Below are 19393 nucleotides of genomic sequence, written 5' to 3'. Positions count from 1 at the left end.
ATCTTAAATATTTATAACCTCCAAGTTAACATGATTAACTTACTTTATGTACTTTCAAAGCTGATCTCATTTCGGAGCTTACATCAATTGACTTACGACGTACTCTCACCTATGAAACTATGGGGTGTAACAATTTTGATAATTTATTAAGCGTAACACCTTCAATTAAGTGATATGAGCATTTTATTAAAATTATTTACTTGTGAATGTTCATAAATTAAATGAATTATTAATTGATAAATTATTTAAATGTACATATGTTATGTTAAATATGTATTGGCAATTTGGCACTTCATATTTAAGAGTAATATAACTTATGTGAAAGTAACGTACTATTATGTTTAGTGAGCAAAATACATTTTAATCTAATCAAAGATTAGGCCCCATTTGACCATACATTTTGGCAACGTTTTTTCAAATTTGTTTTGAAAACATTGTTTGTTCATAGATTAATGATCTATTTTTGAAAAATTTCTGAAATTATTTTTCAAGTTCCCAAAATCTAGTTTAGGGTAGACTTTGGGTGAAACGTGTTCTCTCACTCACAAAACTTCAAATTTTTTTCAAATAAAATGCATGTCCAAACATAATTTCAACTTTCAAAAATTATTTTTCAAAACTACTTCAAAAATTATTTTTTCAAGTTTCTCCAAACGCTAGCTAAATATTTCGGTAAAGTATTAAAAGTGTGAAGATTAAAAAATTTCAATAATTGAGGGATCAAAAGTGCAATGATTCCCCAAGAAACAAAGGGGCCGTTTGGCCATACAAAAAATTTCATTCTTTAATCAGTGTTTGACCATAAACTTTTTAATTTTCACTTGAAAATGAATTTCGGAATTTTTCAAAAATTTGAAAAATTTTGAAAGACTGGTTTCAATTTTTTTCATTTTAAATCACGCAAAAATTTAAAAACAACACAAAATTATATTTAATATAACTCGAACTTTCAAATAGTAGCATTTTAACTTCCATTTTTTTAAAACTTTTTTAACGGGATTTTACCATTCTTATGTCCAAACCCACTAACAAGTTGTTTGGATGGTTGTTACCCATTGTATCGTATTGTATTATTATTCTAAAACAATGTTTGTTTTGATTGTTTCATTAAAATTGATTGTATTGTATTGTTAAATCCATTGTTCCGGAACAATGAAAAGTCCTCTTTTTTGAAACAATCGATTTGGTGTGGTGGGATTGTTTTCTATTTTTCTTTCCAATTATGCCCTAACTTATTACTCCACAATTCTATTTATCCTTTAGTTTTTTTTGCTATTTTAACTTCAAATCTCCAACCCATGACCTACTTTATTTTTTTAAGAACTTCTGCCGCCAACGTTAAAGGTGTTTTGACGCCTTCTGTTTTATTTTTTCTTCCTAGTTTGCATTTAACTCAATTCTACTTGGTTGTGCTCATTTGGTTTGCCTTCTTCTGTCTCGCTCCTTTGTTCTGCTTTCTTAAGGTATTTTGCCTTCTTCTATTTTATTTTTTAAAACTATTTTTATGCATAGTTTTTTGATAAATTTAATATTTAAACAATTGAAGGTATTTTAGTAAACTTATCAGTTACAGTACATTACGATAAAGTCAAATCAAACAACAAAATATTATTTAATAATAACAAACAATACAATCTATCCAAACATTATATTCATAAAACGATACGATACAATACGATATAATATAATACAATACATTATAAAACGACGGGGAATAATAATCCAAATAAAGTGTAAGATAGACGAAAGAGTAAAAAAAAGGAAAAGAAGGCACATAAGTTTCCTCTTTTGAAGTAGCCTTCATCCTATTTGTTTCGGTCGCTATCCATTTCCTTCTCTTCTGAATTAGAACCCCATCGTTTAATATTTTGTTATTAAATAATTGAGGATATTTTAATAAATTTATTAGTACTAATAAATACGATACAGTTAAATCAAATAACAAAATATTATTTAATAATAATAAATAATACAATGTATCCAATAGTAAAAAAAGGATAGAGTGTAAGATAGACGAAAGAGTAAAAAAAGGAAAAGAAGGCACAGACGTTTTTCAGTCGCTGTCCATTTCCTCCTCTTCTGAATTAGGACCCCACCCCCCCCAATCACTTCTTCAGCTTCTGATGCGAATGCTTTAACTCGCTTCTCTATTCACGCAGAAACACTGATAATGGCAACGGAAGGGACAGAATCTAACTACAATTCCTCTACTGAAGGTCTTCAGGACCAATCTTCGCCTCGCCAATCGCTGCCTCCTCATTCAGGTAATCATCTCTGTTTTTATTCTCTCTTTTTTTTTGCGCATATTTTTAACAACTGGATGCTTCAGATCTGCTATCTTTTGTTGTTCCGTATTTGAATTTTATGATAATGCCGTTTTACATTGTTGATCCGACGTTCTATACGACAGTGTGAAAATCAGTATGTGAGCAGGTTTTTTAGCTTATATGTGTGATTTTAAAACCTAAGGATGAATTTTGGTGGTTTTTGGGATAGTTCATGACCTAATGTTTGGTTCCAAATATGCGAATTACGTCTCAAAAAAAGATGTAAATTACGTCTCTAGATATACTTATAAAAAAACTAATATCTAGCCGTTTTGATCCCTTGGAACAACTCAATGAATTTAGTAGATCGTTTTAGGAGGCCCCAGTGACTATCGATCGAACCTATCCAATTTTTACACTGTGATGGTTGGCTGTTCATGGCCTAGCTGTATCTACCAACTACTGTCTTTTTTCGGGATCAATATCAGCAATTCATGATAAACAACAAGACTATAGCATGTCGCGAGAAAAGCACACTGAAAGGTTAGCTGGACCTTTTGGTGTAACGAAAACGCTTAGCAGGTTCAAGAACACTTCTTTTGGCTCAAAGTGGCTCAATATGTTCAACTCATTGTGGAGAGATGCATTGTTTGTCACAAATCCAAGAGCCATCACCAATCGGGCATGTGTGCACATCTATTAATCCTTGGAATGATGTGCATGGATTTGTACTGGTGGGCTCCTTGGAACAAAAAGAATTAATAATGCTAGTTAGCTGTCGATTTTCTAAATTAGCACTCTTGAGTCGATGTAATACCATTCACAATGCCTCTTATTTTCTTATCATTCTTCCAAGGAGGCGGACAAACTTCATGAAGTTGTAAAGATAACAACTTTAGGTTGTGACTTAAAATATACAAGTCACTTTTTGAAGACTACGTTCGGTAACCATTGACAAACATGGTTAAGAAGAGTATCAGAAAATGAGACTTAGTTCTACCACATTTCGAATTTGCTCAGAACATGAAGAAGCTTTGTTTTTGAGTTGGAGAATTGCAAGTGTGCGCCTAGGGACTCTTTGTGGCTGTACCTTAGGAACGAGGCATTCTGTCCAAGCACAATTCAGAACTAAAGCCTCGATTTAAAGGGCCTTTTAGAGTGCTCAATTTTTTTGTAGCAACACTACAAGCTGGAGCGCCAAGGAGTATACGGTGTCTCATCACTTTGGATGTCGAACATCTCTTACCCTAACATGTATATAATTAAATCCAAATTTGAGGCAAAATCCTCTCCATTCCATCAAGGGGAGATTGATGCGGGAGCGAGTAGGCAAGTTTATATTTGCTCTAAGTCAAGTCTAAGCTCCAATAACATTAGGTCACTTTAGGGCTTTATTACAATATCTAAAGCTTTTACAGGCATTATAAGACTGCCCAATGTTAGTTGACCTAAAAAAAATCATGATTACTGTCATGGGCAGCTTTCCAGCCATGCTCCATGACCCCTTGGACGCGCCCCATGTCATCCTAGCAAGCCTCCCAACGCCTAGCGCCATGGACGGCGCCGTGGTCTTGGCTGCGCCAAGTGATAAGCGCGCATGTGCCTCTGTTTCCCCACCGATAGCCCTCGCTAGCGCCTAGCCGCAAGCAGATGCCAACAACGCCGTGCGCGCACACCGTGATGCCAAAGACAAGGTTGCTGACAACGAACCTGTTTCTACCTTGTAGAAAACTAAGTCCTTTTCATTGTAAATATAGAGTAGTTTTATTTCATGTACTTCCATTATGTTCCTCTAGCTTAGTTAGGTCAAGTCTTGTAACTTTGGTTTATTTTTTTTAAGCACTATTAGGGGGGATCAACGATCAAACTTTCTAGCAAGCAAATAATTCTCGCTTTTCTGTAATAGCTTTCATTAATACAATCAAGCTTTCTTTCATTCTCAATTCTCATTTATGTTCTCTCAATTGCTCTTGACATTAGTTTTCCCATACGGCTCTGACAATCTTGTCCAGCATACGGAGGGGACCTGGGGAGCTGAGTTGGCGGATAGTAACTGCACTGACATCAGTTGCTTAGCCTTACGTCGCCCTTCCAAGGAATCTCAGGAATGTGCCGCGTAACATTACTCATGTTTGGGCTAACAAAGTATGATTATTACCATCTATCAACTGGACTATAAGGGTGATGACGCTCCATATATGTGCAAAAGCATTACTTAGCTGATTACTCATAGTTTGAAAGCAATAAATGCATGATTTTTGCAATATTTGCTTTAGACTAGAAAATTTAAAGTTTCTTTCTCCATTTAAGTTTTTGTTTGTGTTGAGTTACCTTTTTCTGTTATTGCGTTTTCGTTTTCCTTGGTTAAAGTGGGCGCTTTAATTGCACTTTAAGCCCAACAGAACTTTATGCTTTTCCCACTTTGTATAGTTGACAATATTATCCTGTATTGCATCGATTTTGGTACTTTCCTTTGCTTTTTATTTGGCTGATTTAGGAAGATGGGAAATGAGGTGCCAGATTTTGTTTTCATTACTAAGGATTTATATTTGAAAAGCTGCTTGATATCATGAGACAGACACATAAGTATAGCACTTTGTTTAATACCTTTGCGATTTCATGAGCATCATGTTTGCTTGTTATCTTTTTAATTTGTTTGTTCAAAATCATGATTTTAATTTTGATTAGTAGACTGTGTTGTCACTATATCTTCTGCTCACTAACTTACAATATCAAATTTAGGGCTACTTTATTTCGTGTTGTCTCTTATTTCCTTCTCACTCTGATGTTCCATACCACGAGGAGGAGAAAACTTATATCAAGTTTCTTCTATCAAATACTGAAGTCGGTTTAATTATTGGAAAAGGTGGCTCAACAATCACCGAGTTTCAGTCCCGTTCTGGGGCAAGAGTTCAGTTGTCACGCAACTTTGAGTTTTTCCCTGGTACGTCAGATAGGGTTATAATGGTATCTGGGCTTGTGGATAATATACTCAAGGCAGTTGAACTTATTCTTGGTAAATTGATAGATGAGGTAATAAGCTATCTTGAATCCCATTCTCCGTTCATTTATCGACATAGTGATTGAAATACTGTCTCTTTCTTGAGTCAGTTTTATGCTGAAGATGGTGATGACGTGCGGTCAAAAGTTAGACTAGTTGTGCCCAACAGCTCTTGTGGTGGAATTATTGGGAAGGGAGGAGCCACTATAAAGTATGAGTTCTTACTAGATTCGTATCTCATAAGCATTTGCATTTTGCGTATTGCTCTTAGAAACACACCTGAGTTTCATGTTCTTATCTTAATTGAAATACTTTTTGCTGTAATTTTCACTTGTGATGCTTATCATCATGATGCTTATCAAAATAAATTATTATTATTATTATTATTATTATTATCATCATCATCATCGTGATGTACCTAAATGACATAATGTATTGAAATACTTTTTGCTGTAATTTTCACTCACTTTTATTTTATTTGGAATAATGATGATATGAATTTGTCTTAATGATAGAAGCGAGGATTCATATAGCCGACACCAACTTGTTTGAGGCGTAGTAGTAGTTGTTCTTCTCAGAGTTTATGGCAAAAATTGCATGTTGCCATGTGCTGGAGTGATTCTCCTGAAATGAAAGTGTTCATTTGTCTTTGGTTTCTGATTGGCACAATGATCAATTGCTTGAGTCCATGCATCCATTGAATAATGAATAACAGCTTATTACCCCTTGATATAATATCACACATGCAAATAGAAGCTTTGCTTCAATGCATGTTCAAGCGACTAAGTTCCTTCTTCCAATATGAATCGTTAAACTTCTTTTTTCTATATTTGTTTTCTAGATTAAGTCTCCATAGCTAAATTCTCTGGGTTAATATTACGATATCCTGTCCTAGACCATGATTGCCCTCAATGTGACATTTGGGAGTAGTATGGGAATAGTTTCTGGAAGTTGAGCTTTTGCTATTTTACCCTTTTAGGTTCTCTTTCTATCCGTTTCATCAATTTCCTATACAATTCAACAAAGTCCTATGAACACAGATTAACTGATCAACCAAAAAGGGGGAAAGAGTGTGGGGGGATGCTATATGGATGCAAACCGCAGCTTTAACCTTACTTAGGCATTAATGGATATGGTTATTTTTGTCACTTGTGATTGAAGATAAATTGGGGATAAAGGCGGGGACAGGAAGTTGTACAAACTAGCGAAGGTGAGGGAGCGGAAGGCCCGGGATCTGGACCAAGTGAGATGCATAAAAGATTAGGAGGGAAGAGTTTTATTGGAGGGGGCACAGATTAGGCAGAGATGACAGTCTTACTTTCATAGGCTCTTGAATGAAGATGGAGGTAGGGGCATTGTGCTGGGGGAGTTGGAGCACTCGGAGCGGCAGCGAGATTTTGGGTACTGTAGACGTATACGAGTGGGGGAGGTTGTAGGGGCTATGCGCAGGATGAGTAGGGGTAGAGCGACGGGGCCGGACGAGATCCCAGTGGAATTCTGGAAGAGCGTGGGTAAGGAGGGCTTGGAATGGCTTGCTGGGTTGTTTAACGTCATTTTTAGGACAAAGAAGATGCCCGAAGAATGGAGACAGAGTACGATGATCTCGCTGTACAAGAATAAGAGGGATGTCCAAAACTGCAACAACTATAGGGGTATCAAGTTGTTAAGCCATACGATGAAAGTGTGGGAGAGGGTGATTGAAGGGAGGTTGAGGAGGTGTGTGTCCATTTTCGAGAACCAGTTTGGTTTCATGCCGGGACGGTCGACCACTGAGGCCATTCATATTGTGAGGAGATTGGTGGAGCAGTTTAGGGCGGTGAAGAAGGATTTGCACATGGTGTTCATTGACCTGGAGAAGGCCTATGACAGAGTCCCCAGAGAGGTTTTATGGAATGTTTGAAGGCTAGAGGAGTGCTTGTAGCGTATATTAGAGTGATTCAGGACATGTATGATGGATCTAAGACACGAGTTAGGACAGCAGGTGTGGAGACTCTGATTACTTTCCGGTTGAGATGGGGTTGCATCAGGGATCAACACTTAGCCCGTTTTTGTTTTCCCTGGCGTTGGATTCTTTGACACGTCACATTCAGGGGGAGGTGCCTTGGTGCTTGCTATTTGCGGATGACATAGTCCTGATTGATGAGGCGTGAGGTGGCGTTAACGAGAGGCTGGAGGTCTGGAGACATACCCTGGAGTCTAATGATTTCAGGTTGAGCAGGAGCAAGACAGAATACTTGGAGTGCAAGTTCAGTGGTGTTACCCAGGAGGCGGACGTGGATGTGAAACTCGATACACAAGTCATTGTCAGGAGAGAGAGTTTCAAGTATCTGGGATCTATAATTCAGGAGGATGGGGAGATAGATGAGGATGTCACACACCGTATCGGAGCAGGGTGGATGAAGTGGAGGCTCGCTTCCGGTGTCTTGTGTGATAAGAATGTGCCGTTGAGACTTAAGGGTAAGCTCTACAAGGTAGTTGTTAGACCGACTATGTTGTATGGGGCAGAGTGTTGGCCAGTCAAAACCTCTCATGTCCAGTAGATGAGGGTAGCGGAAATGAAGATGTTGAGATGGATGTGTGGGCATACTAGGTTGGATAGAATTAGGAATGAAGTTGTTCGAGACAAGGTGAGAGTGGCCCCTGTGGAGGCAAAGATTTGTGAGGCAAGGTTGAGGTGGTTCAGACATGTTAAGAGGAGAAGCGCAGATGCCCCTGTCAGGAGATGTGAGGGGTTGGCCTTTGGAGGTGTGAGGAAGGGTAGAGGTAGGCCAAAGAAGTCTTGGGGAGAGGTGATCAGGCGGGACATGTCGCTACTTGAGCTAACCGAGGACATGACTCTAGATAGAAGGGTGTGGAGGTTGAAGATTAGGGTAGAAGGTTAGTAGGTAGTCGTGCATCTCCCTTTATCTTCTCTAGCTCGATAGTATTAGCGCTAGTTCGGTGCCCTTTTTTTCCTTAGTTTTCTATATTCGCATGTCTCGTTTCGTTGTTACTTGCCATTGGTAATCCCGTAGTTTGCTAGCTGTACTTCATTCATATTCTCGTCTGCTGCCTTGGAATTAGTTTTCTGAATATGTTATCTTGCTGCTACTTGTTATCAGTACCCCTTTTATATTACCTGTTGCTATCCCCGATTTAGTTTTTTAATTATTGTTTTGCTATTACTTGCTACCAGAGCTTCTCTCACCTTCTGTAGCCGAGGATCTATCGGAAACAGTCTCTCTGCCCTTCCAGGGTAGGGGTAAGGCTGCGTACTTCCTACCCTCCCCAGACCCCACTTGTGGGATCACACTGGGTTGTTATTGTTTGTTTGTGATTGAAGATAAATGTGATCAGTAAATTCAGTCACCTTCTCTTACCTATCCGGAAAAAAATATATTCAGTCACCTTCTCTTGTATTAAGCTAAAAGGGGGATTGTAGTCCATGTAGACAGACTGTTTAGGGTGCTGTAGGAAAAGATTTCTTGTTGCATAGTTATTAAGGATTAAAGTATACGTTCTATCATTTTCTTAAGTGATTATTTTTTGTTACAAACAAAAATATGTTTTAGACTTGGGACTATTTTGCTGACCCCAACTTGCTTGGGATTGTGGCATAGTTGTTGTTGTATTCAGGACTTTCACTTTGTGTGTGTGTACATATATGTCTTTCAGCAAAAACTGTAGTTTTGCTGCTGTATTCCAATTTGTGATTCTATTAAGAATGCAATTGATTTTAGCCATTGGAAAAGTCTTTCTTCTACATAGATGGGTTAGGCTTGCATCCAAACAGATGATGTGCATTTTATTTGATCGGTGTTAGTTTCCTGGTTAATACAAATTTTTGTGTGTATTTTCTGGTAAACCATCACAGATACACCCTGCTGATATTTTGATGACGTTATATAGCCTCTATGTTACTTATTAAGAAGAATATAGCCTATATGATTGCTTTCTATTTCTAAGATAACTGTGAAAATTTTCTTTGATAGCAGATAAGATTATCAAAGAACACATGATACTTAATATTTGGAAATAGAATAATGTAGAAACAACACCTTTTCAGAAGACATAACAAAAACCATTTCTATAGGAAGGTGGGGATTTTTATGGTCTTCCAAAGGTCGAGAGATTTCTGTCAGCATGAGTTTTAGCTGAAGAGTAAAACTATGATATGGTGCCTTTTTCATTCTGGCACAGGTGAGAAGATTGTGCCGTTCTGCTTTACTAGTGGAAGAAAAGTCCATGCCTCTGAGTTAAAAAGAACAAAAAAGAAAAGATTTTTGTTGTTATCTGGGGTGAAAGTGGTAGAGTAGGAGAGGAAGTAAAAAGAGGAGTGAGGAGTTTGTTTTTCTTTAAAACTTTTAGAAAGTAAAACGTGGAGTAGTAATTGAGAGATATTAAGAATGGAGCCGATCCATCAACTCCTTTATTGGCCTAAAAGAAAGATTTGAGCATATTTGTCTTTTTTCTACTTAATACCTGCTAGTTCTGGTGGCAGTTTTAGAGTTATAACTAATTCTCATTGCTCATCGTGTGGTAGGTATGAGGAGCCCAAAGGCAAAGAAGAGTCCACCTGCGATTCCATATAGGGTTAATGGCGAGGAAAATCCAAATCTCGTGTTCTCATTGTATATATGCTTGCTTTGGGGGGGGGGGGGGATGCTTTTGTGTCATTTATTGGAGACAAAACGCTCATCTTTACTTAAGTCCAAAGTTAGAAATGGCATTGATATGGTAAACAGGTAAAGTAGGGAGATCCAGAGTCACTACAAACGCAACAACATCAACTAACCCAGTATAATCCCACACGTGGGGCCTGGGGAAGGTAGTGTGTACACAAACCCGACCCTACCTTTGTGAAGGTAGAGAGGCTGTTTCTAGTAGACCGTCGGCTCAAGAAAAACATCGTCACAACATTATTGAAAAGAAATACAATGAAACTATGAAAAAGAAGCAGTAACAACAACAACAAGGTAATAAGATAACCAAGACGAAAGAAACAACTGGTAATAGAAATCTAAGTATAAGAAAGTACGAGAAGAATATGTGACACCAAAGGTATGAGAAAGGGATACGTTCGACTACCTACTAGCCTTCTACGCTAGTTATTGACCTCCACGCCCTCCTATCAAGAGGCATGTCCTCGGTAAGTTGCAAATGTGCCATGTCCTACCTAATCTCTTCTCCCCAATACTTCTTAGGCCTACCTCTCCCTCTCCTCAGACCCACCATGACCAGCGTCTCACGCCTTTTCACTGGAGAGTCACTACAAGCGCAAAAAAATAAAATTCGAAAAGTCCTAACAAAAAATTGAAGGAATTCTGGACAACCAGGAACCTGCTAGATTTTTTAAAAAAAATAACAGGATCAATTAGAATTAGGCGGGCTTTTGACTTTGAACGAAGCACATAGTCTAATTTGAAAAGCTCATCTGCTTACAGCATTTAACCCTTTTTTGTCTTTTCTTTTCTCAATTGAAATGGAGTTGAATTAAGTGGAGTGGATATAGGTGATCCAATAATCGCCTCAACTATTTTGGAGTTTAGTCATAGTTGATTGATATGCCTTATTTCCTCCATGAAAGCTAGTGCTTTTTCTTCAGAGGTTGCTCAGAACATGAAAAGTTAAGATAAGAATAGCTGTCACATATAAATCAGGTGCAAATCTGCAAGTATAAGGCCATGCGTTATTCAAAAGCTAATGTTTCTATTGCGTAGGTCCCTGTCCCCTACACAGATGACGAACCAAAGACATAATGGGGCAACTAGAAAGGTTAGGACAAAGATCATTGCCCATCAGTAGATCACGGGAATATAATTATTGATAAAGTTTTTTATGACAGGATGAAGGTTCATATGAACTGTCTATCTTGCAGTTAAATATACCAGCGGAGTTCTTTAACAAGTTGTTAGTTTCTAGCTTTTGGTAATATTGGCTGTAAAGAAATCATTGGTTTTGATTGTAGATGCTTTTTATATTACAGATCATTTATTGAAGACTCACGGGCTGGCATAAAAATATCTCCTCAGGATAACAATTTTCCAGGACTGCATGATAGGTTAGTAATAGTGACTGGAACTCTTGGGGAGCAGATGCGAGCTATTGAATTGATTCTATATAAGTTGGCAGAAGACCGTCATTATATACAATCTATCATTGCTCCATTTCCATATGCAGGTATGCGTCAATTATAACTAATTAGGAAATCTTCCACTATAGAGATTAAAAAAAACTAATTAGGAATACTTCCACTTAAGTGATTGTCAGCATGGATAAGGATAAGATCTGCTCTTATGTCTTTATCATTTCTTTTTTGAATGACTACCCTGAGATCTTAGACTTATGCTTAGTTCTCCTAGGGATAAGCAGTTCTTGTTCTTGCTTAATAACCAAATGTGGCAATCTGGTGGTGTCGGAGAGGATTTCAGGTTAAATAGAATGGATGCATGGATAAGGGAACAACGCTTGTTTCTTCTTCGTAGGGCTTTCTAAGATAATGATGATCCAGCCTCTTAAATGATGTTTTCCCTAGCTCTACCAGGTGTATTGTTCAGGAAATTACTGTAGTAGACTAGTGGTTGACTTGGTGCAGCATTATGCAAATGGTTTTTGATTTCATATGGTCATCTAGTGACTAAATCCTTGCTTATTACTTTACATTCTAAAAATATTAAGTGGTTATTGGATTGAAGTATTCAAAATTTGAGAAATTCAATCTGTCTTAATTCTCAGTATCTGATTTCAGAATCTATACTGAGAATCTATTCTCAGGGTAAGGCTGCGTACAATAGACCCTTGTGGTCCGGCCCTTCCCCGGACCCCGCGCATAGCGGGAGCTTAGTGCACCAGGCTGCCTTTTTTTTTTCTTGATTTCAGAATCTAAAATCTTCCTTTTCCTTAGCAGTTTACGTGGGAATGAACTATGGACCACCAAATGGAATTGGAGGGAGATTTACAAATAACAGATATCAGAACAAGGTCTATTCCCCATTCCATTAGGACTTTTTTATGCAATTCTGCTTTCACCAAAAAGTCAGCTACCTTTCTTCTGTCAGCTTTATATCTTATTCTGTTTCTAATTGTGGTTCTACTATTCTTAGGGATGGCAATGGGGCGGGTGCGGGGTGGGGCAGGTTTACTCTTATGCGGGTGCGGGGTGGGGCGGGTTAAAACAATTTTTAAAATTTTTAAAGCGGGGCGGCGCGAGTTGCGGGTTCAATGCGGGTTCAATGCGGGACAACTTTGAATTTTATCTTTTTTTGAAACAAAGCAATTATTTCAACTACAATTTCACATTCTTCTTCACTAGCACGAATACTATTTTGATTTATAATTAACCAGTGGTTATTTACAAGTTATTAGTAACATGTAAGACTTTTTAGTTTAATTTGTTTGAATTTTAAGATTTGTTATTTAACCTCTATTAATTCTGATTCAGCCAGCTCGACTTACAATCTTATAACATTATAACTTATAAGGATGCTATATATAAGTGAATTCCATTTCTTTATAGTGGAGGTATGTATTTGCTGGTTCTTCGAAAGCATTTGGCTATTTATAATGGAATTTTATCTCAATGTTTCTTAGTTACATGATTGTTGTCACACCTCCTTTTTGCGCGCCCGCCCGAAGGGTTGAATGCGCGAGGGAGTTTTTCCAATTTAAGTGACAATATTCGAAATGAGATTATTTATTTAATTCAGAGTCGCCACTTGGGAAATGTTTGGCTTTTGGTGTCCCAAGTCACCGGTTTATCTTGAATCCCAAATCGAGGAAAATATTCGACTTTCCAAATGAAGTCTGCGAACCAGAAATTCTAAGTAAGGAATTCTGTTGACCCGAGGGAAGGTGTTAGGCACCCTCGAATCCCGTGGTTCTAGCACGGTCGCTTAAATTGTTATAATGGCTAGATATCTGATTTATTACATGTTATTACTTATGTGCTTTCATTAAGTTTAAAAAAACCGCTTTTATTATTGTTTATTTTTTATGGAATTGCAACATTGTAAAAATGCATTTCGAACCATGTCACAATCAATGCGCCCGTGGTTGTTAATACATTCCGACTCCGTTGAGATTTGGATTTGGGTCACATAAATGCGCACCCGAATTTAAGAAGGTAAGATTATTAAAATGCACGCCTGAAGCAATTATCGTATTATTATTCCTGGGTAAGGCCGTGGAATTTTGCTAAACGGCTCATCCCGAAGTCTAAGTAATTTTAATTAAACATTTATCGAGGGTCCCCACAATTTGTGCGTTTATTTTGGCGAGGCTCATCTCATTTACAGGATAATCCTAAAGTGCCTACATTTTCTATTAAAATTGTCTCTACAAAAATGAAAGAGAAAAGGTCTTAATTTATTTACATGCTTGAGTTGTTATAGTTGAGTTTCGAATATGATTCGTAAATTCTGAAAAAATGATACAAGGAAGGCAGTCCGTTGCCAATACGGGCACAGACTCACGTATTACTACCTAATTATATTATACTAGGCATGTTCTCAGTTTGTCAAATTAAAAAAAAACTTGGCAATCTAATTTTAATCCTAAAACAATTACATGCTGGAATTAACCAATATTATTTAACTAAACAATTTTCTTACAAGTTCCGAAATGGTCTATTCGTTTGATTTTTAACTTAGACGGAATTACTACGCCATTTATTTATTTACTTGGCAATCTAATTTTAATCCTAAAACAATTACATGCTGGAATTAACCAATATTATTTAACTAAACAATTTTCTTACAAGTTCCGAAATGGTCTATTCGTTTGATTTTTAACTTAGACGGAGTTACTACACCATTTATTTATTTTTAAGCAATATATAGATAGTTCATCCGTTAAGCTATCGTTGGATGTTCCACTATATATACATTAAATAGCTACATGATTCCGATTTTTGTAAGCTAAATAATTTATATATACAAATAAAATTAAGAATATAATTCAAAAATAAATTTAGAACTTCAATTCTTCATTTTTCGTATTCATGCTTCCTGTTTCAGTTTACAATAATCAGCGTGTCACTTGTGTACCTGATATTGGAAGCAAAAGAAAAGTGAGAGATCAGCAGAAATTCAGTAGCATACAACAACAACAATCCCAGCAACTAGTAACAACCAGCGACGAGAAACTTAGTGACAGATTTTAAAATCAAGACAAAATCCGGAAACAACAACAACCAACGGACAGAAGCAAAGGGAAACTTTTCAGATTTTTGAAAGACTAGTTAGTGTTTAACCCTTAATTTCTCAATCCGTATCTCAGAATATTTGGACTATATATCAGGTGTATATTCTTCTTCTTTTGAATTTCCAGAATGTTTTTCTTTTTGTTTTTCTAAAGTCTTAGTATTTTTTTTCGGAATTTTCTCTCTTAAATTTTTTTTTTCTTTTTTTTTTCTCTATCTCTGTCTGTCTCCCCCCGAAATCTGATTTCTGTCTATCTCCCCAAAATCTGATTTCAAGACTTCTACTTATATCCCATAACCCATAAATCTTTTAATCAATTAAAATCAACCCATTTTCTCTACCAAACCCATTATCTTCCCATTCATCCCCATTACAATAAATAAACATATCACACCACCCCATTATATTTTGTCCCCCATGCTTAACATAAATAAATACAAGATTCCCCCACTAAATTTTGTCTTGTCCCCCCTTTATATTAAACAACTATATCACAACCCACCCCATTTCATTTTGTCCCCCATGCTTCATATAAACAATTACAAAATGTACAATTCCTAAACTACCCCTCCGACCTTACTGAAAATTAACAAACTACCCCTGATCGTACTACAAATTACCAAACTACCCATCAGCTATAACACATCAATTAATCGAACTTAACCAAAATATAGGCAATATGATTAATTTCTAACAATGTTCAAACAACAATTTACATGAACATGATGAACAACACAAACTCCAAATTAATGGAAATAAATCAACCATATCAGGAACCAATCCTGGTTAATTTAGACCATTAATGGATGAACAAAGAGACAATAATACAAACAACAATATGCATGATTCAAATTGAACTTAACAAATCACAAGCAATCATAATCTCACATTAAATCACTGAATTTACACATGAACTTCAAACAAAGATGAACATGGATTAAATCTATTTTTAGCAACAAACATGACGGATTCTAACGATTCAAACAACATTAATATTTTCAGGAAAAATTCATAACAACATGAAACAAATTGAAGAAATAATTAATTAAATTTCAATTTGAATCTAACAAACATTAAACCAACAAATATTCACTTAAACAACAATACAAACATGAAATAAACATGAAAAACAATTAATTAATCTTTCATTTGAAATCTGAAAAATTAATTTAACAAACAACACATGAACATGAACTAAAAATTAATTCAAACGCTAAACAAAACAAACATTTGCCGATTTTAGATTCGAAAATATCAAAACAAAATACGGACAAAAAATAAAACTCAAAAACTACTAACCGGATCGAAACGACGAACAACGACCAAACAAACAACGAACTTGACGAGCCTCGACCAAAGCTCGAACCAACGATGACGAACACGAGCAGACGACGACGAACATGAACCTACGAAGCAATATCGGCAGTTGGCGCGACAGAAGTGAAGCAACAAAAGCATCCATGGACGACGAGGTTTCAGTACAGACCCATATGAGAGGTCGACGGACAGCGGAGACGCGACAGCTGGGGACGACTGGACGTCGAACAGCTGCTCGTCGAGGAGGAAGGCTATGGCGGACAGCAATAGCTCGGGGGACTGCCGGACTGGTTTGGGTGGTGTCCGCGTGGGTTCGACGGGCAGTAGCAGCAGCTCGGAACGGAGGAACTGGAGGATGAAGTAACAGCCGAAGAAGATGAAACAATAGCTCGGAGCGGAGGAGCTGGAGGATGAAGCGAAAGCTCGTCGAACTCAGGCTCGATGAAGACGATGAGGGTGAGGTAGCAGCTGTTCGAGCTGTCCGTCGACATGGTGGAGCTGGGTATTTCAAGGACTGTGGTCGTTTGGAGATGGAGCAGATGCAGAAGTCGACGTGGAAATAGCTGCCATGGAAGCGAGTGGTCGACGAGGGCCATGGATGTCGAGCTCGAGCTCGAGCTTGACGAAGGACGAAGAGGATGAAGTGACGACGCAGACGAACTGTTTGTTAGTGGCGTTTGGACGTGAGGGAGTGGGGTCAAGGGCAGCCATTGATGCTAGGGAGGAGAAACTTGGAGAAGAAGAAGATAGGGAAGGGGGGTGGCGGATTGTTTAGCAATTTTTTAGGGTTTTCTTCATTTTTTCTTTTTGTTTTGTGTTGTTTGTAAGATAATAGGGGTGTTGGGTTATGGACTGGGTCGACCCAGTTCGAAATGGACTGGGTCGTAGGGAAGATTGGGCCATTTTTTGGGCCTGTGGCTTGAAATCGAAGAAGAGGCCCAATTCCGACTTTCTTTATATTTTCGCTCTCTTTTCTTCTTTTATTTTTCTAAAAACTAAATTATAAAAATACTTAACTTATTATTAAGAATTAAATTAAGTTATAAAAGCGCAAATTAACTCCCAATAACAATTAACGCGCAATTAAGTAATAATTAAGCGTAAAATTGTATATTTGGACATTAAATGCTAAAAATGCAAAAGATGCCTATTTTTTGTAATTTTTAATTTTTGTAAAACAAATTTAATTACTAACAATTGTAGAATTAAATCCTACACACAAAATGCGACATATTTTTGTATTTTTTTATTAATTTAGCAAATAAACACGCACAGACAAATACAAATAATTATTCAAAATATCACAAAATATCACAAAATTGCACACCAAAGAAAAATCATTTTATTTTTGAATTTTTTGGGAGTAATTCTCATATAGGGCAAAAATCACGTGCTTACAATTGTCAAGTCTTTTTTGATGAAAGAAAAAATTTATTCATCATCACCAGGAAAAAAACTTACAAAACCAGAACAAAATCGTTAGCTAACTCCCAGGTAGTAGCTACAAGAATCTCTAAATCTATTTTTCTAATTTATTCTCTAAACCTACATGTACAAGTTCCGTATCCATCCTATTTCTTTTCTACTGTGTCTGCTGTGCATTCTCATTTCAAACCTACAGTGACATATTCACCAAAATGATATTTCATAAGTCAAGATATCCTATTATTAATAGGAAATGATAGTAACCCATTTATTTTGGAATCAGCGTAATACTCTCTAAGTTTTATGTTTATATGATTCTATTAAACTCTCCATTTTATAAAATAATAAAATGTCAAACTAGTTTGTTTTAGAAAAAAAATTAAAGAAAAAAGAAAGTGGGGCGGGGCGGGTCCAAAACTGAAAAAATAACTATGCGGGGCGTGGCATGTTGAAATTTTTGTGGGTTTTGCCAAACCCGCCCCGCCCCGCCCTATTGCCATCCCTAACTATTCTTTTGTTTTTAGCTCTATCAAGTTTCTTTTCTCGTGTTGATGCTTTTCATGGTGTTGCAGGAAGACAGGGACAATTCTGTGACTATTGGTGTTGCAGATGAGCATGTAGGGTTGGTGCTTGGGCAGAATGGAAGGAATATAATGGAGATCAGTCAGGTGTGTAAAGGAGTTGCAATTGCTCCCTGCTTGTATATATGCTAAGTCTGTGCTTCCCTTGCAGCTTAGTGGGGCCAGAATAAAGATTTCAGATAGGGGTGATTTCGTGTCCGGTACTTCTGACCGGTATGACATCCTCATATTTTTTTGTTTCACTTGACAGGTTGAGCTATACAGAGAGTATAAACATTTTAAACAAAACTTTTCACGTTTTGCAGGAAGGTGACTATTGCTGGATCCCAAAGAGCGATCCGCACGGCTGAGTCCATGATATTTCGGAAAGTAGCATCCGTTTCTGAGAGATGACAGGTTGGACTTATATTTCTAATAGTTTTTGTTGAGTTTTTCGAAATGGATAGCTTCAATATCATATCCATGTGGTGATTTTGTAACTCTGTTGACATTGTTACAGGGGTGAGTTTTGTGAAATGCTGATCCACGGGAGGAGAGCATGTTTTGTTGAAAGAGAGTAGCACATGAATATTTAGTGGACTGATGATTTTTCCGAAGCAAAGCTTGTGGGGATAAATTCTCACAGATTTGATTCAGTTGACTGAAAAGATGACCATTCTATACAGCTGTAACGTTTCATAGCTTCTAACAATCAGTTAGGTACATTTGTTTATTCCTTATATCTCGTGAAGGGTAATGCATCATCAATATGAGCATCTACAGTGGCTTGCATCGTTTAAGTTTGGGGTAAAAGATAGCAAAATTATAGAAATTTCTTTATTCTAAATTCATTTTTTCGTCCTTCAATTCATTTCTCTGGCTAATGTATATTTCACGTTGGCTTTACTCCATGGTTACAATACATTATTCTTACTTTTATTTGGTGTCAAATTTCAGTATAGGGTAATCGTTGTCCATAGATAGTTTATTCAAAGTCATCGAAACACCAACAATAGTTTATTCAGAGTTATCGAAAGCCGAAACCAGAATAGGAGACTATTGGTGCTCCATGTTAACGTTAGAGTAGAAGAAATGCCGTGTTTGTTCACGATGATTCCATTTTCAATATTAGAGTAGAAGAAATGCCATGTTTGTTCACGATGATTCCATTTTTCAATATTTTTTTTCCCGGGGAAATATAGCATGCATTAATTAAACCCAACAGTCAATGGTACAAAACCAGATGAAGCCTCGGTGACAATCCAGACAGGAAAGTTGTCAAACCAAGAGACTTAACTAAGTAGCGCGGAAGAAAATTTGGCTAACTTATGACTACGAGTATTGAACCCTCTTCTTAAATATTTAAAAGATACATTACTCAGATGTTGCTGAAGTGCCCAAATATCTTTGCAAAGTGTAGTAACCTCCCATGAAGGACCTCTGCTTCCATTAAGCATTTGAACCATTGTTAAGGAATCATATAAGATATCTATATTCTTCCAACCATACTTCACCGCCAGTTGAATTGCTTTTCTTATTGCCCACGTTTCAGCTATTATGGCTTTTCCAACAAAAGGAATTGGACTACAGCATAAAGCACGTCACCATTAGCCTTTAAGGCTACCATTCCAATACTCGTTTTGC

The 19393-nt window shown here is 37.0% G+C and overlaps 1 protein-coding gene across 2 annotated transcripts; it reads left to right on the top strand.

Annotated features, from left to right (window-relative positions):
- Window positions 1–1969: 1969 nt before the first annotated feature.
- On the top strand, window positions 1970–18657 carry LOC107828297 (protein BTR1-like). 2 transcript variants are annotated; one of them, XM_075254786.1, is made up of 9 exons: window positions 1987–2264; window positions 5134–5300; window positions 5379–5479; window positions 11234–11427; window positions 12155–12228; window positions 17762–17857; window positions 17922–17983; window positions 18076–18166; window positions 18270–18653. In XM_075254786.1, exons 1-8 carry the CDS (start codon window positions 2171–2173, stop codon window positions 18161–18163), a joined length of 876 nt encoding a protein of 291 aa, XP_075110887.1. In that variant the 5' UTR covers window positions 1987–2170; the 3' UTR covers window positions 18164–18166; window positions 18270–18653. The 2 variants fall into 2 exon arrangements, with proteins under 2 accessions (XP_075110888.1, XP_075110887.1); XM_075254787.1 differs by lacking the exons at window positions 5134–5300; window positions 5379–5479 and adding an exon at window positions 9791–9878 and having other exon boundaries at window positions 1970–2264; window positions 18270–18657.
- The last annotated feature ends 736 nt before the right edge of the window (window positions 18658–19393 follow it).

The sequence above is a fragment of the Nicotiana tabacum genome, chromosome 6 (assembly GCF_000715075.1).
Source record: "Nicotiana tabacum cultivar K326 chromosome 6, ASM71507v2, whole genome shotgun sequence".
Taxonomy (NCBI): Eukaryota; Viridiplantae; Streptophyta; class Magnoliopsida; order Solanales; family Solanaceae; genus Nicotiana; species Nicotiana tabacum.
The sequence above is the reverse complement of the archived record's forward strand: the minus strand, read 5'-3'. Positions and strand labels throughout refer to the sequence as shown.